The sequence below is a fragment of the Buteo buteo genome, chromosome 10 (genome assembly GCF_964188355.1).
Source record: "Buteo buteo chromosome 10, bButBut1.hap1.1, whole genome shotgun sequence".
In the NCBI taxonomy this organism is placed as follows: Eukaryota; Metazoa; Chordata; class Aves; order Accipitriformes; family Accipitridae; genus Buteo; species Buteo buteo.
In genome coordinates this window covers 8,665,437-8,681,565 of record NC_134180.1, presented here as the reverse complement: position 1 = coordinate 8,681,565, position 16,129 = coordinate 8,665,437, and the positions used below count along the sequence as shown (strand labels likewise).

Sequence of the window (16,129 nt, the reverse complement as noted above, 5' to 3'; positions counted from 1 at the left end):
GCTCCAACACCACAATCCCTAGCTGCTTTCTTGCCCTGGTCCTTTGGGAAAGGTCCTGGTGCCGCTCAGGGCAGGGCTGGGTTTGTCCCAGTGATGCTGGGCTGATTTGGGGTGGCATGGGGGGAACAGAAAATGCATCTGCCGGAGGTCCCCGTGCTCTGTGCTTCTTTCTTCCCAGCACTGTGATCCATCTGCCTTCTTGCTTGCTGGGTTTCCTCCCCCAGGCCAGCACGTCTGAGCTGATCCATGGCTGTCCGGGAAGTGTTTGGAGGCCCAGGGTGGAAAGGGGGAAGTCTGAGAGAAGAGAGAGGGGTGGGAAACATTAACCAGTTTTCTGGTGAGTCATAAGCACTTTCCTCCTTGGTTTGTTTTTTTGGTTTTTTTTTTTTTTTGAGCCTGTTAGTACTTGAGGATTCAGGAAATACTGGGTTGATTTGAAAGAAGATGACAAATGATGAAGGGAAATTGGGGGATAAAGACTGTTATTTAGCCATGAGGAGCCCTGACTGGGAAACACTGCTATACACATTAGCTGGTTAATGGGAATTTTGCCTGGGTTATCTCTATCCTGATTAGTGAAGAGAGGCTGGGGGTGCATGGATTTTGTGGCTTTTTGGTCTGTTTGGCACCCCAGACTGTCCTTTGCTACAAAGGGAATGGGAAGGATTTCTTGAGAGTTGCAGAGCTTCCCTTTCCTCCGGTGCTCTGGGTCTCTCCTGAGGATCGCTGCCCCTCTGGCTCAGCATTGAGCTCACCAGTCCTCTGCTGCCGTCCCCGGTCCCCAGTCTGGGCAGGAATTGGCAGAGCATCCTCTGTCCCTAGCAGTGTTAAGAAGCATCTTGTGTGTCCTGAGTGCCACAAACCAGACACCCCAGAGAAGTTGGAAATACCGATTTGTGTTTTCTAAGGATGTCTTAAGCGATGGGGGAAAACCTCGCTGTTGAGGCTTGGTCTTTCCTGAGAATCAGCGCTACTCTGTGTTGTGCTTTCTTTTCTGATACCAAATGCTGTGAGTCTCATCTCTCCCAAGACTATTGGAGCTTTGAGGGAAAAAAATGACCGAGAATGTGAGTATCCCACTGAAGTGGAAGCTGGCAGTACTGTGAGTGCCGGTGAGCTCTTCCTTCCAGCTGCAGAGCTGAGATACCTTCTGGTTTCTTTCCTTTCTCTTTGCTAGCAGCTGAAGGGTCATGCTGGCATCCAGGGGACGGCGTGTTCCTTTGCACCGTGCCTTTGTTGGGCTTGGACAGGCAGGGCAGGCTGGGGCTTGGTAAACAGTCCTGTAGCTCCACAGTCCAGCTGGCTTCTCCTAGCCGGCTTGCCTTGGCAGGGCTCGCCAGAGTATAAATTAGTTTCAACTTATTGTAGTCACTGAAGTATAGAAATATAGCTGAGGACATGCGGGGAAAACATCTGGGCAGTGCAAAAGGGCTTGTTGGCTTTTATGTGATGGCATGATTTGGGGTTGGGAGTGAACAACCTTAAAAGCAGATTTTTTTCAAAGAACAAAAAGGTGTTTCAATGCCACGTGGTTCCATGCATGTTTATCTGTATATATCTGTATATGCACACACATAATTGCATATATAGGAATGCAAATGTGAGATGATGGGAATCTGAGCTCCTGGCCTGGTAGATGCAGGCTCTGTTGTAGAGGTGCGTCAGGGAGTAAAGGAACCTCATGGTTACATTTCTTCCTGCAAGGTAGGAACCATGTGTGCTGATCCCAAATCCTTTCTTTATCGAAAAAACGGAGACCGACCTTGCTGGAAACGTGGCCCAGTTTCCTGGTGTCGCAGGTGGTCTTCTCCTGTTATCCAGGCAAGAAACTTGAGCACCATCTTCAAGGTCACTTTAGCTTTCCTTCTTGCATTTCCTAGTGGGTCTCCATTTATTCTCCTGGGCAGGAGGTACCACAGCCACCTGATGTTCCTACCCAAGTGTTTCCCGGTCAGGTTACGTGTTTACACCCCGGTGTTTGGGTGCCAAATTCAGTGGACTTCAGTAGGATCTTCCTTATCCAAGGCTGCCTGAGGCATGTGTTGGATTTGCCAAGCTTGGTTAGGAGGCTGATTTCTGGATGCTCTGGCCTTAGGCTGTGCGGGTTGAGTATTTGCAGAGCTCGTCTCAGCAAGCTTTAGAGAGGAGAGGACTTTAAGGACAAATATGAGTAGCTGTGGGTTTTTCTAGCCACCAAACTGGTGGTAAAGTAGGGAAGGATTCCCCAAAGCTCTGCCGATATTTGTTGTGGGTAGCCCTGGGGAGCAGGTATTTGTATCTGAAATGTTAATAGAGAGACTGAATTGAATCGTGCATGCTGTCGGGGGAGCGGTAAAAGCCATTTACAAAAGAAGCCAAGAGAAGATCAGTAGAAACGCACACAAACCCTAAAAATCCCAATGTGACGCCTGAATAATCGCCCATTTGTCTGGGGAAAGAGATTAATCCAGCCAGGGTTCAATTTAACAGGATTATTGAACGTGGGAGGGAGGGCAGAGGGAGGGAAGGCTCTGGGATTTTCCATACGACTTCAGACCATGGATCTTTCTTTTGCAATGGCCCTGGCAGGACAGGGAAGCTTCAGGAGTTGGGGTGGCTTTGCTAGATGTCAGTGGGTGAGCTATAGTGGTACAGTTGGGATCACGGAGGTCTGACCCGGTCCTTCCCTCCATGTCATGCCTCTGGCCAGTTTGGTTAGACGAGAAGCTCTTTGGGGTAGAGACCATGCCTGATGGTATGTGCTCCTTGTGGGGAGCTGAAATTAGAAATTTGGCAGTTTTTATCCCTACCACAAAGAAATAAATTTTTCATCAAACCAACAGCACAAAGTCTGACTGCATCTCCAAGGGGGCTGCCAATAAGGTCAGTCGTGTCCGTTGCAATGCTACCGAAAAAGTCTCACTCTGGAGAGAAGTCAAGACAGAGATGGGGGGAGGGGGGATTTGGGGAGGGCCATAGACCCTCATCAGCCTCTGATGAAGGGTGAGGAAGAGACTTCTGATGGGGCTGGATTAGCCGTTGAGTACCAAGGGACAGTCCTGCCTCCTGAAGCAGCCGATTTTGATGAAAGCCCTTTCTTGGGATCATACCCCAGAAGGTGTTTGGGTGCAAGATGGTTTCTATCCTTGTGGCAGCTCTCCTGTTGTAAGCTCCTTTCTAGGCACTAATGTGTTTTCTTCTTAAAGCAGCTTTTTACTCTTAAAAACAAGGAGATGCGTAGATGAGAAGGGAGACAGTGCGGCTGCCTCTACAACATCCTCACAAAGCAGATCACACAAAATAAAGCGAAAGGAGAAATGTTTTTATGGTATTGCCTGCATTTATGTGGAGCTAGATAGGAGCATGTGTGTGTGTCTATGTCTCTTTGTGCGTACTTTATAATATAAAGCAACTGCAATGTCTCTACGGCGTTCCCAGAGAGCTGCTGATGTGTTGTCAGATGCTGTAACTTCTTTAAGTCTACCTTATGTGTAGTGTATCTTGCATATTTGGTGATCAGAAAAAGAAGCAGGAGACTAAAAGTGGGAGGAAAAACAAAGGGGCAGGTCTGGCTGTCCTGGTGTGCGGTATATTCCTCCCTGCCCTCGCCTGCCTTGGCTCTTCAGGTGAATATTTGTTAGTCTTTTGATGGGATCTGTCTTTTTTGGAAGGCAGGGAACTCTGCTGGAGCTCCCCTCTTCCTTTTGGGTGGTGGTGATGAGTGTGTTCAGGGAGGGTTGGGATAAGCAAAACCCTTGACATTCATATAAACAACACATCACTATTTCATAAAGGCATCATTTTCCTATTTTGCTGTTTCCATGCATCTTAACTCACAGATTGTTTGTAAAAAGCCTTTCCACAAGCAGCGTTACCTCTTACAGACACGTGAGAGTAATAAAAGCAGTGTTGTCTTTCCAAGCACTCTTTCTTCAGCCTATACTGCTCTCCTCCACTGTGCAGCAGGACCCTGTGTCCTTTTCCAGGCCATACGTACTTCCCATTTTTCCACTCCCAGATGTCCCCACTCTCCACGCCCGGGTCCCTCTTGCTCCCTCCGCTGCACAGTTTCTGTCAGCTCCATTTATTTAGTGGTGCATGCGAGGAGCCAAGGGCCACGGATGGAGAGAAGACACAGCCACCTGCATCCGTACCTGCATTTCTCTGGGGAATGCTGTGGACATTTTCTCATGTATAGCCTGTGCATCTCCAAAACTCCATTGAGGGGTGCAAGCTACCGATGAGCAAATCTGGCCAAATAGTTGAAGCCGGGAGCTCGCTGCAGGTGTTAGCCCAGAACAGTGTTAGGTTCGGAAGGAGGTACATGTGATGGGTCCTCACCTTCACATCTGGTCTCCTGTCCCTGCAAGGCAAGCCATATGGACCGGGCAGGCTGTTTTCTAAGCAAGGTCTGGCTTTTGGTACTGGACTGAGAATCCCCTGTCTTTAAGAGACTGGTCTGCAGCACCCCCTGGGAAAAGCACTGCCGTTATTCTCATTTTAATGGGGATACAGAGGTGGAGGGCTGAGGGGTCCTGGAAGACCCAGCAGTCTTCCAGCACAGATGTCCTCCTTCCATCTCTGGCATGTCCTGTGGCTCATTGTAGCTGCAAATATTCATCGGAACGTGTTCTCCAGGGAAAGTATTTCCCAACATAGGCTGGGAGCCTTTCTCTGATGGTACATGGGATGGCTGAAGGCTGCACCCCAAGGCAAACAGCCATGTAGAGCTGCCTCTTCCCTAATGTCTGGCCCTTCTTAAGTCATTTAAATAACAAATAAACTCCAGCAGGCTCTGCAGAAGGGTGAGGCTGGGGCTCTGTTTGTCCATCGTTTCCCCATGCCGGGGCTGTGCTGAGCCAGGGATGAATGATTGGGACTCAACAAAGTGTTTAAACACCAGAATTGAAATTAATGTCCCCTCATTGCTGGTGAGGCTGCCAATACATTACAGCAAGCACCTTCCCAAAGTGAAATGAATGTTTGTTTATCCTCATGAAATATACATCAAAACATGTTGGTGGGAGAGGCCACTAACGAGGGAACCGGCCGGCTTTCTGTTAATTCCCAGCTGGGAGTGGACACTGTTCCTCTCCTTTTTTCTTTTCTCTCTGGGCTTTATTTTTGAAGCCTAACCCGTCCGCAGCTGTGTATCCAAAAGCATTAATATGGCTTTAATGAAAACTCCGGTTGATCTGTCCAAAGATATTGATGAGTGGTCCTCAATCGTATTAATCTTCTCATTGCGGGAGGAAATGAAGGCGGTGAGCAGGGCCGTCAGGTGCCACTGGAAGAGGAGGGTGAGCTGGGAGCAGGGACAGCCACCGCCGCCTGGCCCTGCCTCTGGGACTGCACCTTTTCCTGGCTTGGGTTGATTTTTTCCATTTTTTGGTCCTTTTAGAAACTGGAAACAAAGCGACTGCCCCTCGGCTGGACTGTGTGCCGCAATTCCAGGCCGGTATTTAACATTCAAATCATTAAGTTTCCGCCAATAAATCCATTACTGTTAATTATATTGAAGGGGCTAACGATCCGTCGACAATATTCCGCCATTGATTTCCATTCGCGTCGAATGGCCGCCTCGCCTTCAATCCATGCCGGGATGCGTTTTGGAGGGTTTCCCCCCTCCTTTGCAGCTTTCTCAGCGGCACGATGCCCCTGCCATCCCCTTCTCCCCGAGCGCAGGCTGCTCCTCGATAGGAACACGCTACACTTCTTTATGGCTTATGGCAAACTGCCTTGATTACTTCTACTGTTGTACCCATTATGTGAATTAAATATGTATTCAGTTGCATGCTGCTTGCGTTGTTATTGCAGGGTGACATATGGTAGTGACTCAATTAGAATGAAACTAGCATTAGATAACCCTTCTGATTACATGCATCCCAGCCCGCTCAGCAGCCTGGCTGCTGCCGCCACCGCCGCTGCTTTGCCTGATCTCCCGTTATCGGCGGGCCGCGGGTTTCATTAGCTGTTATCATCTCCAGAGGTGGGCTTTAGGCAGGAGCACGGCAAGAGGAGGGCACGCAGGATGAGGCCACGGCGTGTGGGTGCCGTTGCATTGCCTGCAGCGGAGCTGGCCCCGTGGCCTCTTGCAGGAGGGATGCTTGCAGCGATGCAAGGATGTTCATAGCAACGCAGTGATGCTCGCAGCAGTGCAAGGGTGCTTGCAGCGATATTATGATGCTCGCAGCGATGCATTGCCTGCACGTGGGGCTTCCCCGTGGCTTTCGATCACAATCCGCTCTACCTTTCCTCAGCAGTAGCGCCCGGGTTTTTCAGAGCCCAGAACTGCTGGAGCGCAGGGAATATCCGCCGAGTCCCAGCCAGGCACGCTTTGACGGGTAGCGCTGCGGCGGCACAGCCGGTTGCAGGCAGCCATCCATCCGTGCCTGGGTGAAGCTCGCAGCGTTTGAGGATGTCCTCAGAGCAACAGCAAAAAGGGCTTAAGTTTGGTTTGGTACATGGCTGCTCCTGACTGGTAAGCGGCACCAAGCTTTCTGTAAAGGAAAGGGATCAAATGGCCGGTGGTTTTGTTTTCCTGCCTCCTTTTTCTCCGTGTAAAGTGAGTGCCTGGTGAGAAATGTCTTGATAGGAACTGGGCATTTTCGCCTCCGCTGGGTGGTTCAGGGTCGCAGGGCGGCGGTGGGTGGCTTTGGCACTGCTGCCCTCTGGTGCGCACGCTGCCCGCTCCCCGGGGCTCTGAGCCCGGGGTGCCGTGGAGGGCTGCGTTTGCTGTAACTGCAAAAACCAGCCCAAATCTTACGTTTCATGAAGCTAGAAAGGATGGATTTCCCTGCCCCCATGCACCGCTGCTTCCGTCATTTCTGGCAATAGGAAGAATCTGCTTTGGGCACAAGCGGAAGATGCTGCTGGTCCTGCGAGTGAGTCTCCGGCCTTGAATTTTGGCAGCAGCAAACCTGGAAGGTTGGACTGTTCCACACAACAGCCACACTTGCCGTGTCTATCCACAGTGCACTGCATCTCCCCAGAGTTTGGGGAGTAAATAAAACAAGTTGTGAGCCCTCCCCCCTGCTCCCAAACCCACTGCTTCTACTTTATAGCTTTGTGAACTGTTTATCAGCAAATCCTGATGCACAAGTAAATAGGAATTGGATTAATTATATAAACATGATTGAGTTCCAGAAACAAATCTCAGCCTGTGAACTGTTTGTAAATGTTTCTTTCCAAGGACTGCTCTCCGGTCACGCTGTGATCAGTCCCAGTGCCTGGTTTCTCCTCTCACGTTGGGCAAAGGGAGGTTTTTTTTATAAACTGAATAACGATGGCGATCAAAGAGCAAATAACATGCTTTCTGGTGACAGGGCTTAGCTAAATACAAATTTTACCTGCGTACGTATATAGCTATTGAGTGGGATATTTATGAATGGAAAATAACACAGCTTGACAAAAAAGAAAGCGTTTGTGCTTTTTTTCACATCAAAGCTCAGAGTTCGGTTTGCACCTTTTATTGCTCCTTAATTCTTTGTATTTCTCTTGCACGTTCCCCTTGCAAGCGTGCCTGTATAGGGGGTGTGTGTACACATGGGCCTGCATGCATATTATGCTGTCAGACTTCTGCGGGAAGCTTTATTCTTGCTTTTGCAAGTGGGAAGTTTCTTTTCGCAGCAGAATAAAGGCCCTTCCCGGCGGAGGACCAGGAGTGTGTGGCAAAGATAGTTGCTTCTGGAATTCTAATCCTTTAGCCCATTCCAGACGGTAGCCTAAATCCCATTAGCATCCTTCCTGGCACAGGGTTTTCTGAGTGGCTCCAGGGGCTTTGCAGCAAAGCCCAGCTTGTGGTGCAGAGGACTGGCGGGGTCTGACAAGCGAACCTGAACTGTGGTGGGTGCCGCGTGAGCCGCCCCTCTCTGGGGAAATCCCAGAGAGGATGCTCAGGTGCAAGTGTTGTCCATCTCTGGCTGAGTTCTCCAAATTTCAGATGCTCGGCAGAGCTTGGTGCTGGTGTTGCTGAGGGATCCCTCCCGCAGAGGTGATGCTCTCCCTTGCAAGGAGTCAGAGCCTACAGTTCATCGTCCAAACCTGAAGCCCTTCTGGATGCTTGGTGTGTTTTCCTCCCAGAGCAGAGTTTGCAGGGTGAGCTGGGGGGATGGAGTGGGGCTCTCAGAGCAGGATCCATCCCTTTATTGCTTGCCTTGCTATCGCTTGTGTTGCTTTCGGCTAGAAAACCGTCAGCTCATACAAATGACTGACAGCAGCCAGCGTCAGCCCTTGGCAGGTATGTAAACAAAAGAGGGAAGCGTTTTCTGCTTGCTCTTTTTTTTTTCTTTTTTTTTCTTTTTTTTTTCTTTTTTCTTCTTTTTTTCTTTTTTTTTTTTTTAATTTGAAGGAGTTGTCGAGATGCGGGGTGGTGTAGCCCCATGCACATCCCCATCCAGGGCTGGCGGTGGCCCTGTCTGGTGTCAAGCAGGAGGGTGTCAGCTTGATTTCAGAGCTGCTTGACACAAAGGGACTGGGGAAGCGAATAACGGGGGGGCTGTGAGGGCAATTACCTGCTCCCCATGTTTTCTGAGTCCTCCAAACCTCTCTCTTCTCTGAGCATTCCCTCTGGCCCTCGCATGCGTTTCCTCCTCATCTTTCTGCAGCGGGCAGGTGCGTCCCTGCCGGTTTCTGTAAGCTGCCTGGTGAGCACAGCCCTCGAGTCTGCAGGGCTGTCAAGGGCTGTGTGTCTCTCCGATTGATTGGAAAAGTTCTTGTGCATGTATTTAAGTTTTTTTTTCCCAGTGAAAAACACCACCTGAGCAGGTCTCTGTTTGTCAAGCCCGTGCAGCTCATGCAGAAGGCAGGCAAGCTTGCAGACAGCAACTTAAAATAAACACTAACATAGTCCTATCAAGGAAAAGCAAAAATACTGAAAAAAGTGGAGTTTTTCTGCTTGATTTTCACTTTCTAAAGTGCCAGGCAATTTCTTAAGGTAGTGGTGGTGGTGGTGGTATTATTATTATTATTTTTTGCTGGTGATACTCATTTGGGTGCGGTTCCCCTTTGCCCTCCCTACCACTGGGTGCTGGAGTCACCCATGCAGCTGTAGAAAGGAGCAGGCAAAGCCCGGAGCTGCGGCCGCATGCCTGATTTTGGATCCCCGGAATTTCACAGGAGTGAAAGGAGATGGAAAACACCGTGAGGCCACTAAGCCAGGAGCCGGAGTGGATTATTTAAGTGGATTAGTGATTTCTGACCAGGGGCTGGTGTGGAGCAGATGGGGTTTTGCCTGTCGCTGCTGTGGGGTCTGAGGGGGTTACGGTGGGTGACAGTGGGTTGAATCCTCCATCTCCAAGAGCTGCAGCCCCTCTCCCCCTCACCGCTCAGCATCCGCTCGCCCAAAAAGCCTCTGCGAGCGCTGCCCAGCCTGTTCCTGCCCTTGGGTGCGGGCAGCTGTCTGCCTGCCTGCCTGCGCTCACCCTCGGCTGATGAAGGCAGAGCTGGTGTTGAAGGAGAGCTGGGGTACGGTCCCCAGCCTCCCCATCCCCTAAGCCAGCGTGTCCCCAGGGAATACAGGTGCAGGGTGAGAGGGGCGGCAGGGTGGGGGCAGGAGGCTCCCCCTTCCATCGGAAGCGCTCATCTCCGAGGGTCTCCCAGCCCTTCATTTGGGTGGGAAGGAAACTCCTGTCTGTCTTTCTCTGTCCATTACACGCCTGCACTTTTTTCCCCCTTTTTTCTCTTGCTCTCCTTTTTTTTCCCTTCCTTTCCCTTCCTCAAAAAAAAAAAAAATAAAACCCCCAGCAGAAAGCAAGCTGTGATACTGTCGGGCCTGGCGTTGATGTTATTTATTTTCCTCAGTTGCTGCTCTGGAAGCCCAGAGTTGACAGAGCGGTTTTGTAGAATAGAAACATTATAGACTGTTACTGTCAGAGTGTTAAATGTGATGGATAGAGAAATACAGGGGAGGGAGGGGACTTTACACTAGCCATGTCTGCCAGCGAGGGTGCTCATGGGAGAATAAACCATCCGCATATAAGAAATGAATGAGGTAATGTGGCGGGAGGTAATGGACTCTTGCAACAGAGATGCGCCTTGCCGGCTGGACTTAACCCTTGCCACTCCGCCGGCGGGATGGGGGGCGCGTGCCCCGCTCGCCTGTGGTCCTGAGATCCGGCAGGTTTGGGGCTGGGATGCTGAGGTGCAGTGGGAAGAGCCGGGTTGTCCCTGTGGAATAAGGGGAGCGCTGCCCGGGTCCCTGCAGAACCCCCCTCTTGCACAGCAGCGCTTGCTGGGTTTGCCACAAGCCTGGGATGGAGCATCTTCACGGTGAGCACCAAGAGATTTGTTCATCGCTCATTAGCAAAGGGACTTGTGCTGCTTGGGACGTGCAAAGGGATGCAGCTATCGGCAAGCAGCAGCCCGATGGCTCGCTTGGGGTGGCTGTGAGTTTGGGGTCCTGCTGAGGGTGGGTGCGGAGGTTTTGGGGGCTCAGCCGGCAAGGTGAGGAGCACAGGCCTGGAGCAGGGCAGGAGAAGAGGTGGCCCTCGACCTGGCCTTTCTCTTTCATCAGTGGCAGAGGTGTTGGGAAGCCGAGGGGCTTTGCCTTCGTTCGTGGCTGGTTGTGCAAAGTGCTAAGCTGGGGTCCAGAACCAAAACCCCATGGTTATGGTGCTCAGTTTGTGTTTCAAATGTCATTTCTCGTGTCTGGAGGGATGAGTTGGGTCGGGAGAAGCCGTGGCGGTTGGTGTCCCTCTAGCTCTGTGGTTACACCTAGGGAGGGCAGGCTGCGTGCGTCTCTGACCTCTTCTTCTGGTTCACATCAATGGCTTTTCCAGTCATCCACTTAACTATCAAATTGTATTTTGAAGGCTAATGAGCATTTGGTGCTCATTTCCATTCCTCCTTCTTACAGCTCTTTTTGTAGCTCCCCCATGAGGAGACCCCGTGGGCGGCATTATTTCCTGCTTGCAGGTCCACAGAATCACCGAGCAGTTTGGGTTGGAGAAGGGACCTTCAAAGATCACCTAGTCCACCCCACTGCCATAGGCAGGGACACCTTTCATGAGATCAGGCTGCTCAAAGCCCCATCGAACCTGACCTTGAACACTTCTAATGATGGGACATCCGTAACTTTGCCAGGCAACCTCTTCCAGTTTCTCACCACCCTCATCATAAAACATTTTGTCGTTATAGCTAATCTAAGTCTATCTTCTTTTAGTTTAAAACCGTTACCCCTTGTCCTAGCACTACAGGCCCTGGTAAAAAGTCTTTCTCCATCTTTCTTACAAGGATGATGGGCTTGCAGGGGGTGAGAAGCCTCAGGGCGGGGGGCAGCCCTGGCAACTCTCACCGCCCCTTCCCTTCACGCTTCGCTAGGCATCCGGCCTGACTGCGCAAAGTTTGTCGTAGTCAGTGTGTGTGAGTAATTAAATTACTTCCTTGTGCATTTTACCCTCGCTGACTTTAACCCACCATCTTATCTCCAGCTCGGGGAGCTTTGTTCACACGTTCTTGGAGGAGTATCTCGGCCTTTGGGAGTCCTTGCTAACCCCCGTTGCTCATGTTCTCCTCAAACCTACTGCTGCTCATGCTCTTCTCCTGGCAATAAACTTACTAAGCAGCAGTGGGAAAACCTTCTGCACCCATGGCCTTGTTGAAAAAGCCATTTATTTCTACTCTCTTCTACCTCTTAACCAACCTTTAGTCCTTGGTTTTGCTGGGAGAAGAGTTAAATTTGTCAACTGATGAAACTTTGAGGGACTCCAAACAACGCCAACTGTGCTTCATGCCTTCTGTTGCTGGGTGTGCAGCAATTGTAATAGATTAGCAAGGTACGTTTTCTTCTTCCTTACGGGCACTGCTAGTTAATCTCAGTGGTATCGTGTCCATCTCGAGGCTTTATCCTATCTATTTATCATCTTAGCCGGTACTGAAGTGAGACTCACAAGTCGGTGAATCTGTGGCTCATCTCACTCCATTTTTTAAAAATAGGGTATGACACTTTGTGTCCTCTAGTGTAATGAGAGATTGAGCTGCTAATGAAAATATGCAATCATTTTATTTCTGAGTCCCTGCAGAACTCTTAGGCAGGTATTATCTGGTCCTGGTGACTCCTCATTTTTCATTTTCCAAACGTGCTTTAACATCACTTCTTCTGACATCTCAATCTCTGATTGAGCCTCATCTTTGCCACCTGAAAGATGGTTCACAGCCGGGGACTGCATGGTGTTGGGTTGCTGAAGGCTGAGGACCGGGTTCTCCTGCATCCTTGCACCCCACAGTCGCCGCCACAGCAGCTCCTCTGGAGATCAGCTGGATGCTGCCACGGTCCAGGCTTGCTGTAGGTCTCATGACGAAATTCATCCTCATCTTGGTTTGTGAGCTCCGAGCTAGTTAAAAATTGCAACCAATGAAAGCGTCACCTGTTTGTGAAATGGATGAGTTTGAGGAATTTCCTAGTATTTGCGTGCTGCTTCTTTGGGGTGTGGGTCAGATTTCTCTGGGTTTTGGTGAGAATCCCCAAAATGTTTCTGTCCAGGAGGCATCTGGGTGCTCTGGCTCTAACTGCTGAACCTGGGTACGCTGGTGCTGGACCTCCCCTTGCCTTCAAACGGTGGTGGAGAGGCAGGAGGAGCCAATCTCGAACCCAAATCTCTTTCTTATGAAAGAGCAACGGGGAGATGCCACCGATGGGGGATGCTGCCTGCCCTGGGGGGTGCAGACCCAGTGTCCTGGGGAGCCACGGGGATGGCAGCATCCCCATTTGGTGGCAGCTGCTCTTACCCCTGGCGCCTTGATAACCAGTCCACAAATCCCCCCCTTTTTTTTTTTCTTTTGAGCTTTGCGCTCCACATCAGCTTGATTTGGTAAAAGGCTTCTATTGCAGCACGTCACAGGTAATTTATTCCCGGGTGCTGTAATCTGAAGAAAAGCAGAGCGAAGGACCTCCAGTCACAGCCGCACGCGCACGCAAAAAGTTAAGTATTCTTGCTTTCGCTGACAGTACAAAGGTGTCATATACGAGAAGGATTGACACAGACCAAAGGGTCTTGTGGGAAATATGATAATAACTATAAAGAAGACAGATTATTCCCCAGTTGCCAACATTCAAACCTTTTTACAGTCAGTTCAAACATATAAAACTTTATTGCTGTAGCAGAAAGGGGAACAATTTCTGGTTGCACAGCTTTCCCAGGGCTGGGTTTATACTGTCTGTGTTATTGCTCTATAGTGGCATTTTAAAGTTTATTGAACAAGACTTTTACAATTGAAGGAAGTATATAAAACTGTAAATTTATTAGATTTTTCAGGATAAGTGCCCTTTCTAGTTGTGCTCAAGAATTCGGAGCTACGAGAAACTGCTAGTTACAAGACTTATTAATATTAAAGACTGAGAGAGCGCACATTTTATACCTTAACTGATCTAAAAAATAATATTATGATATTACTGAAAATCTGAGCTGTCACCGAGCAGGGTGTGTAGAGCGTTTGTATAGCTTGTGTATGTATAAATAGTCTATATCTATGTGCAGATACGTGTATATATATATGTGTCTGGGTATGCCTTGCGGGGGCGTATACGCACGTGCTGTATGAGGGTGTATGCACATACGATATGTAAACAAAAAAGCGCATGTGTGTGTTCGAGCATATATGTATATATAAATCTATGTGTTCCTATGCAGTATTTTATTTTTATATAGATTTATTTCCTATGTTGTGCAGTGCCTTCTAGTACAGAGTCTTGGCGTATATGTAAGGCTTTTAGGTGATGCGAAAACGCAATTAATAGGGTGCCTGGGTGGATTTGATGGTTATATCATGCTTGTTTGTACATGGTGTTCATTGGCATCTCTGTGTAACTCGTGTATGAAGACCTCCAGCATGTAAACTACACAATTTATACCATGTTCACCATTCACCTGATATTTTGTGCCTAAAACCAGTGAGTATGTGAGTGAAGGTGGGATGGCGTGTTCCAAAGGGCTGGGTGCCTGCCCCCATCCCCTGCCTTCTCCTTAGGGCTGCGGCCGAGTAACACTGATCATAAATTTGCAAGGACTGAATTCTCTGGTCGGCACATTTGCTCGGGGCTGCTTATGCAGCAAAACCGGGCTGCAATGCTGCTGGAGACAGCCCTTGGAGAGCTCATCCCGTGTACGATCCGGGGGGAAACCTGCTTTTGAGGGGTCCCTGCTGTAAGTTTTCTGTTTCCAGCTTGGGGTTGATTTCACCTAAATGTGTGACTCAAATTAAAATAACTCATAAATCTGCTCTTCTGCCTGCTGCCTGTGGAGCATTGCCTGCCCACAAGAGTGGCCAGTGCTGCCAGAATGGCCATGGAGACATCTAAGTGGGGTTTGTTCTGGGGTGGGGATGTCCAGTGGGGCGAAGGGTCTCCCGAAGCGCTTCTCGTCAGGGCTGGGGGCCGGGAATACGTCCCCCTGCTCGGCACGAGAGCCTTCCTCCACCGCTCTGCTCTGCTAGTCCAGCACAGCTGCTGAAGTACATGTCTTCAACTTTGGCATCTACGATGGCAACTCGCAAGGGGCAGTGGGGGCTTTGGAGGCTGAGCAGGAGCGGGCAGGAGCACCACGAACCGGCAGTGAAGGCAAGGAAGTCAATAAGCCCTGAATCTTTTATGAGACCTTGGATATTCTGATCACAGCTCCACTGGCACCGAGATAGGAATACAGATTATCTGAGAAAGTGTCCGTGACTTGAAGCTCAGTCCTGGGTCTTCCTAAGGTTTTTAGCTTGCCTCCCCATATGAACATTTTGTTGTCCTTCTTTTTGGGGGGGGTCCCCTTTTTCTCCTGATGTTTCCTTGTGGGGGGGTGGAGCTCAGGTGCGCTTTCTGGGAGCTGGGGCTAGCTGAAGAAGAAAGCGGGAAGAAGGTTAGTGCGGCTAATGGGGCTAAGAGCCTTATCTCTGCATATTGTTAATAACAAAACCAAGCAGCAACACCACACGCCGTGAGTCAGAAGAAAAGGAAAGCCCTCGTATCCTTTGTAATCCCGCGTTGCGCAGCGCAACGGTGCTGGAATTGCAAGGGTTCTTGCTGAATTCATTTTGGGTTTGGAGAGAAAAGGAGAAGGGAGGAAAAGAAGGAGGACGGGGAGGAAGAAAAAAAAAGAAAAAAAGGCCCCTGTACTGAGATGAATTTATGCCTAAGCTTGTCTTGGGAATGCAAATGTGTTTAAGACTCTCTGAGCTAAACCACCCCTTTTGGGAAGAGGGAGGGGGGAGAGGGGAAAAAAAAAAAAAGAAGTATGACACAGAAGGGACACCGGGAGAATGTGAAATGAGGGTTTGCTGCCCCTCCTCCCGCGCCCTGCCTGCTGCCGAGCTGGCACACGGGCAGGCAGCGGGGAAGCGCTGGGATGCTGCACGGAGGGGGGGACCCAGGTGCGTGGGTGCTGAGCTCTCCGGTGGGGACCCATCGCTCTGCCTCCATCCCCCACGGAGAGGCGGGCGTGGGTGCCTCCTCACCATCGCGGCGGCCTCGTGCACCCTTTTGCTCCCCACTCGTGCCAAGCCTGGCCATAAGCCCATCAGGTGTGACATGGCCACACTCGTGCCGCTGCTGCCGAGTGCCCGTTTTCCACCTGCAGAGATAAGGAGGGTGCTGCCTCCCTGCTCCCCCCTCCCCAGCCCCGCAGAGACTGGGGAGGGCTCTCCCAGCGTGGCAGGGATGCTCGCCCAGGGGTGTGCTAAGTCGAGGGGAGGAAGGCAGAGGGGAGAGGAGAAAAGCAGCAGCGAGCAGGAGGGAGGAGGGATGCAGGAAGAGATGCGAACCCACTGCCAATTGGGCAGTTGTGTCTGTTGTCTGGAGGCTGCTGCTAACCACTCGTTACAATTAAAATGAAGTGTCCGTCAGCGGCTATCTTCGCTGTGTGGCCCATATGTTTCTGAGCTGATACTGTCCGGATTATTCTGTTTGGGAGAACGATAACGGCTGTTTATAACCTTGGCAAAGACTGAGCCCTAATCAGGCTGGAGCACATTTTCACTGACTGGCTGATAACGGGCTGTTAGCTGCCTTATCGCTGGGGAGAGATAGGCCAAAATAAGCAGATCTGTGAGCACAGGAGCCCAACGAAGAGGCACATACTCTGGCCTGGCCTTTATTTTTAGATGCTCTTTTCTTTTTTTTTTTTTTTTTCTTTTTTTCCCTCCTTTTCCTGGCTGATTTTAGAGAGAAGGG

General features: G+C 50.2%; 2 protein-coding genes across 8 annotated transcripts in view; both read left to right on the top strand.

Moving 5' to 3' along the window:
- Positions 1-16,129, top strand: part of LOC142035872 (14 kDa phosphohistidine phosphatase-like) — a 381,702-nt gene that overhangs the window by 131,079 nt on the left and 234,494 nt on the right. The gene's annotated exons all lie outside the window — the stretch shown is intronic.
- PBX1 (PBX homeobox 1) overlaps positions 1-16,129 on the top strand; it is a 136,595-nt gene that overhangs the window by 60,515 nt on the left and 59,951 nt on the right. Inside the window, exon 1 of one of the 7 annotated variants that reach the window (XM_075038481.1) lies at positions 232-337. The exons of the other annotated variants lie outside the window; for them this stretch is intronic. Within the exon in view, the coding sequence (XP_074894582.1) occupies positions 247-337 (91 nt within the window). The 5' untranslated portion in view covers positions 232-246. Of the gene's footprint in view, positions 1-231; positions 338-16,129 lie in introns of those variants that run through there. 7 annotated transcript variants of the gene reach the window in all.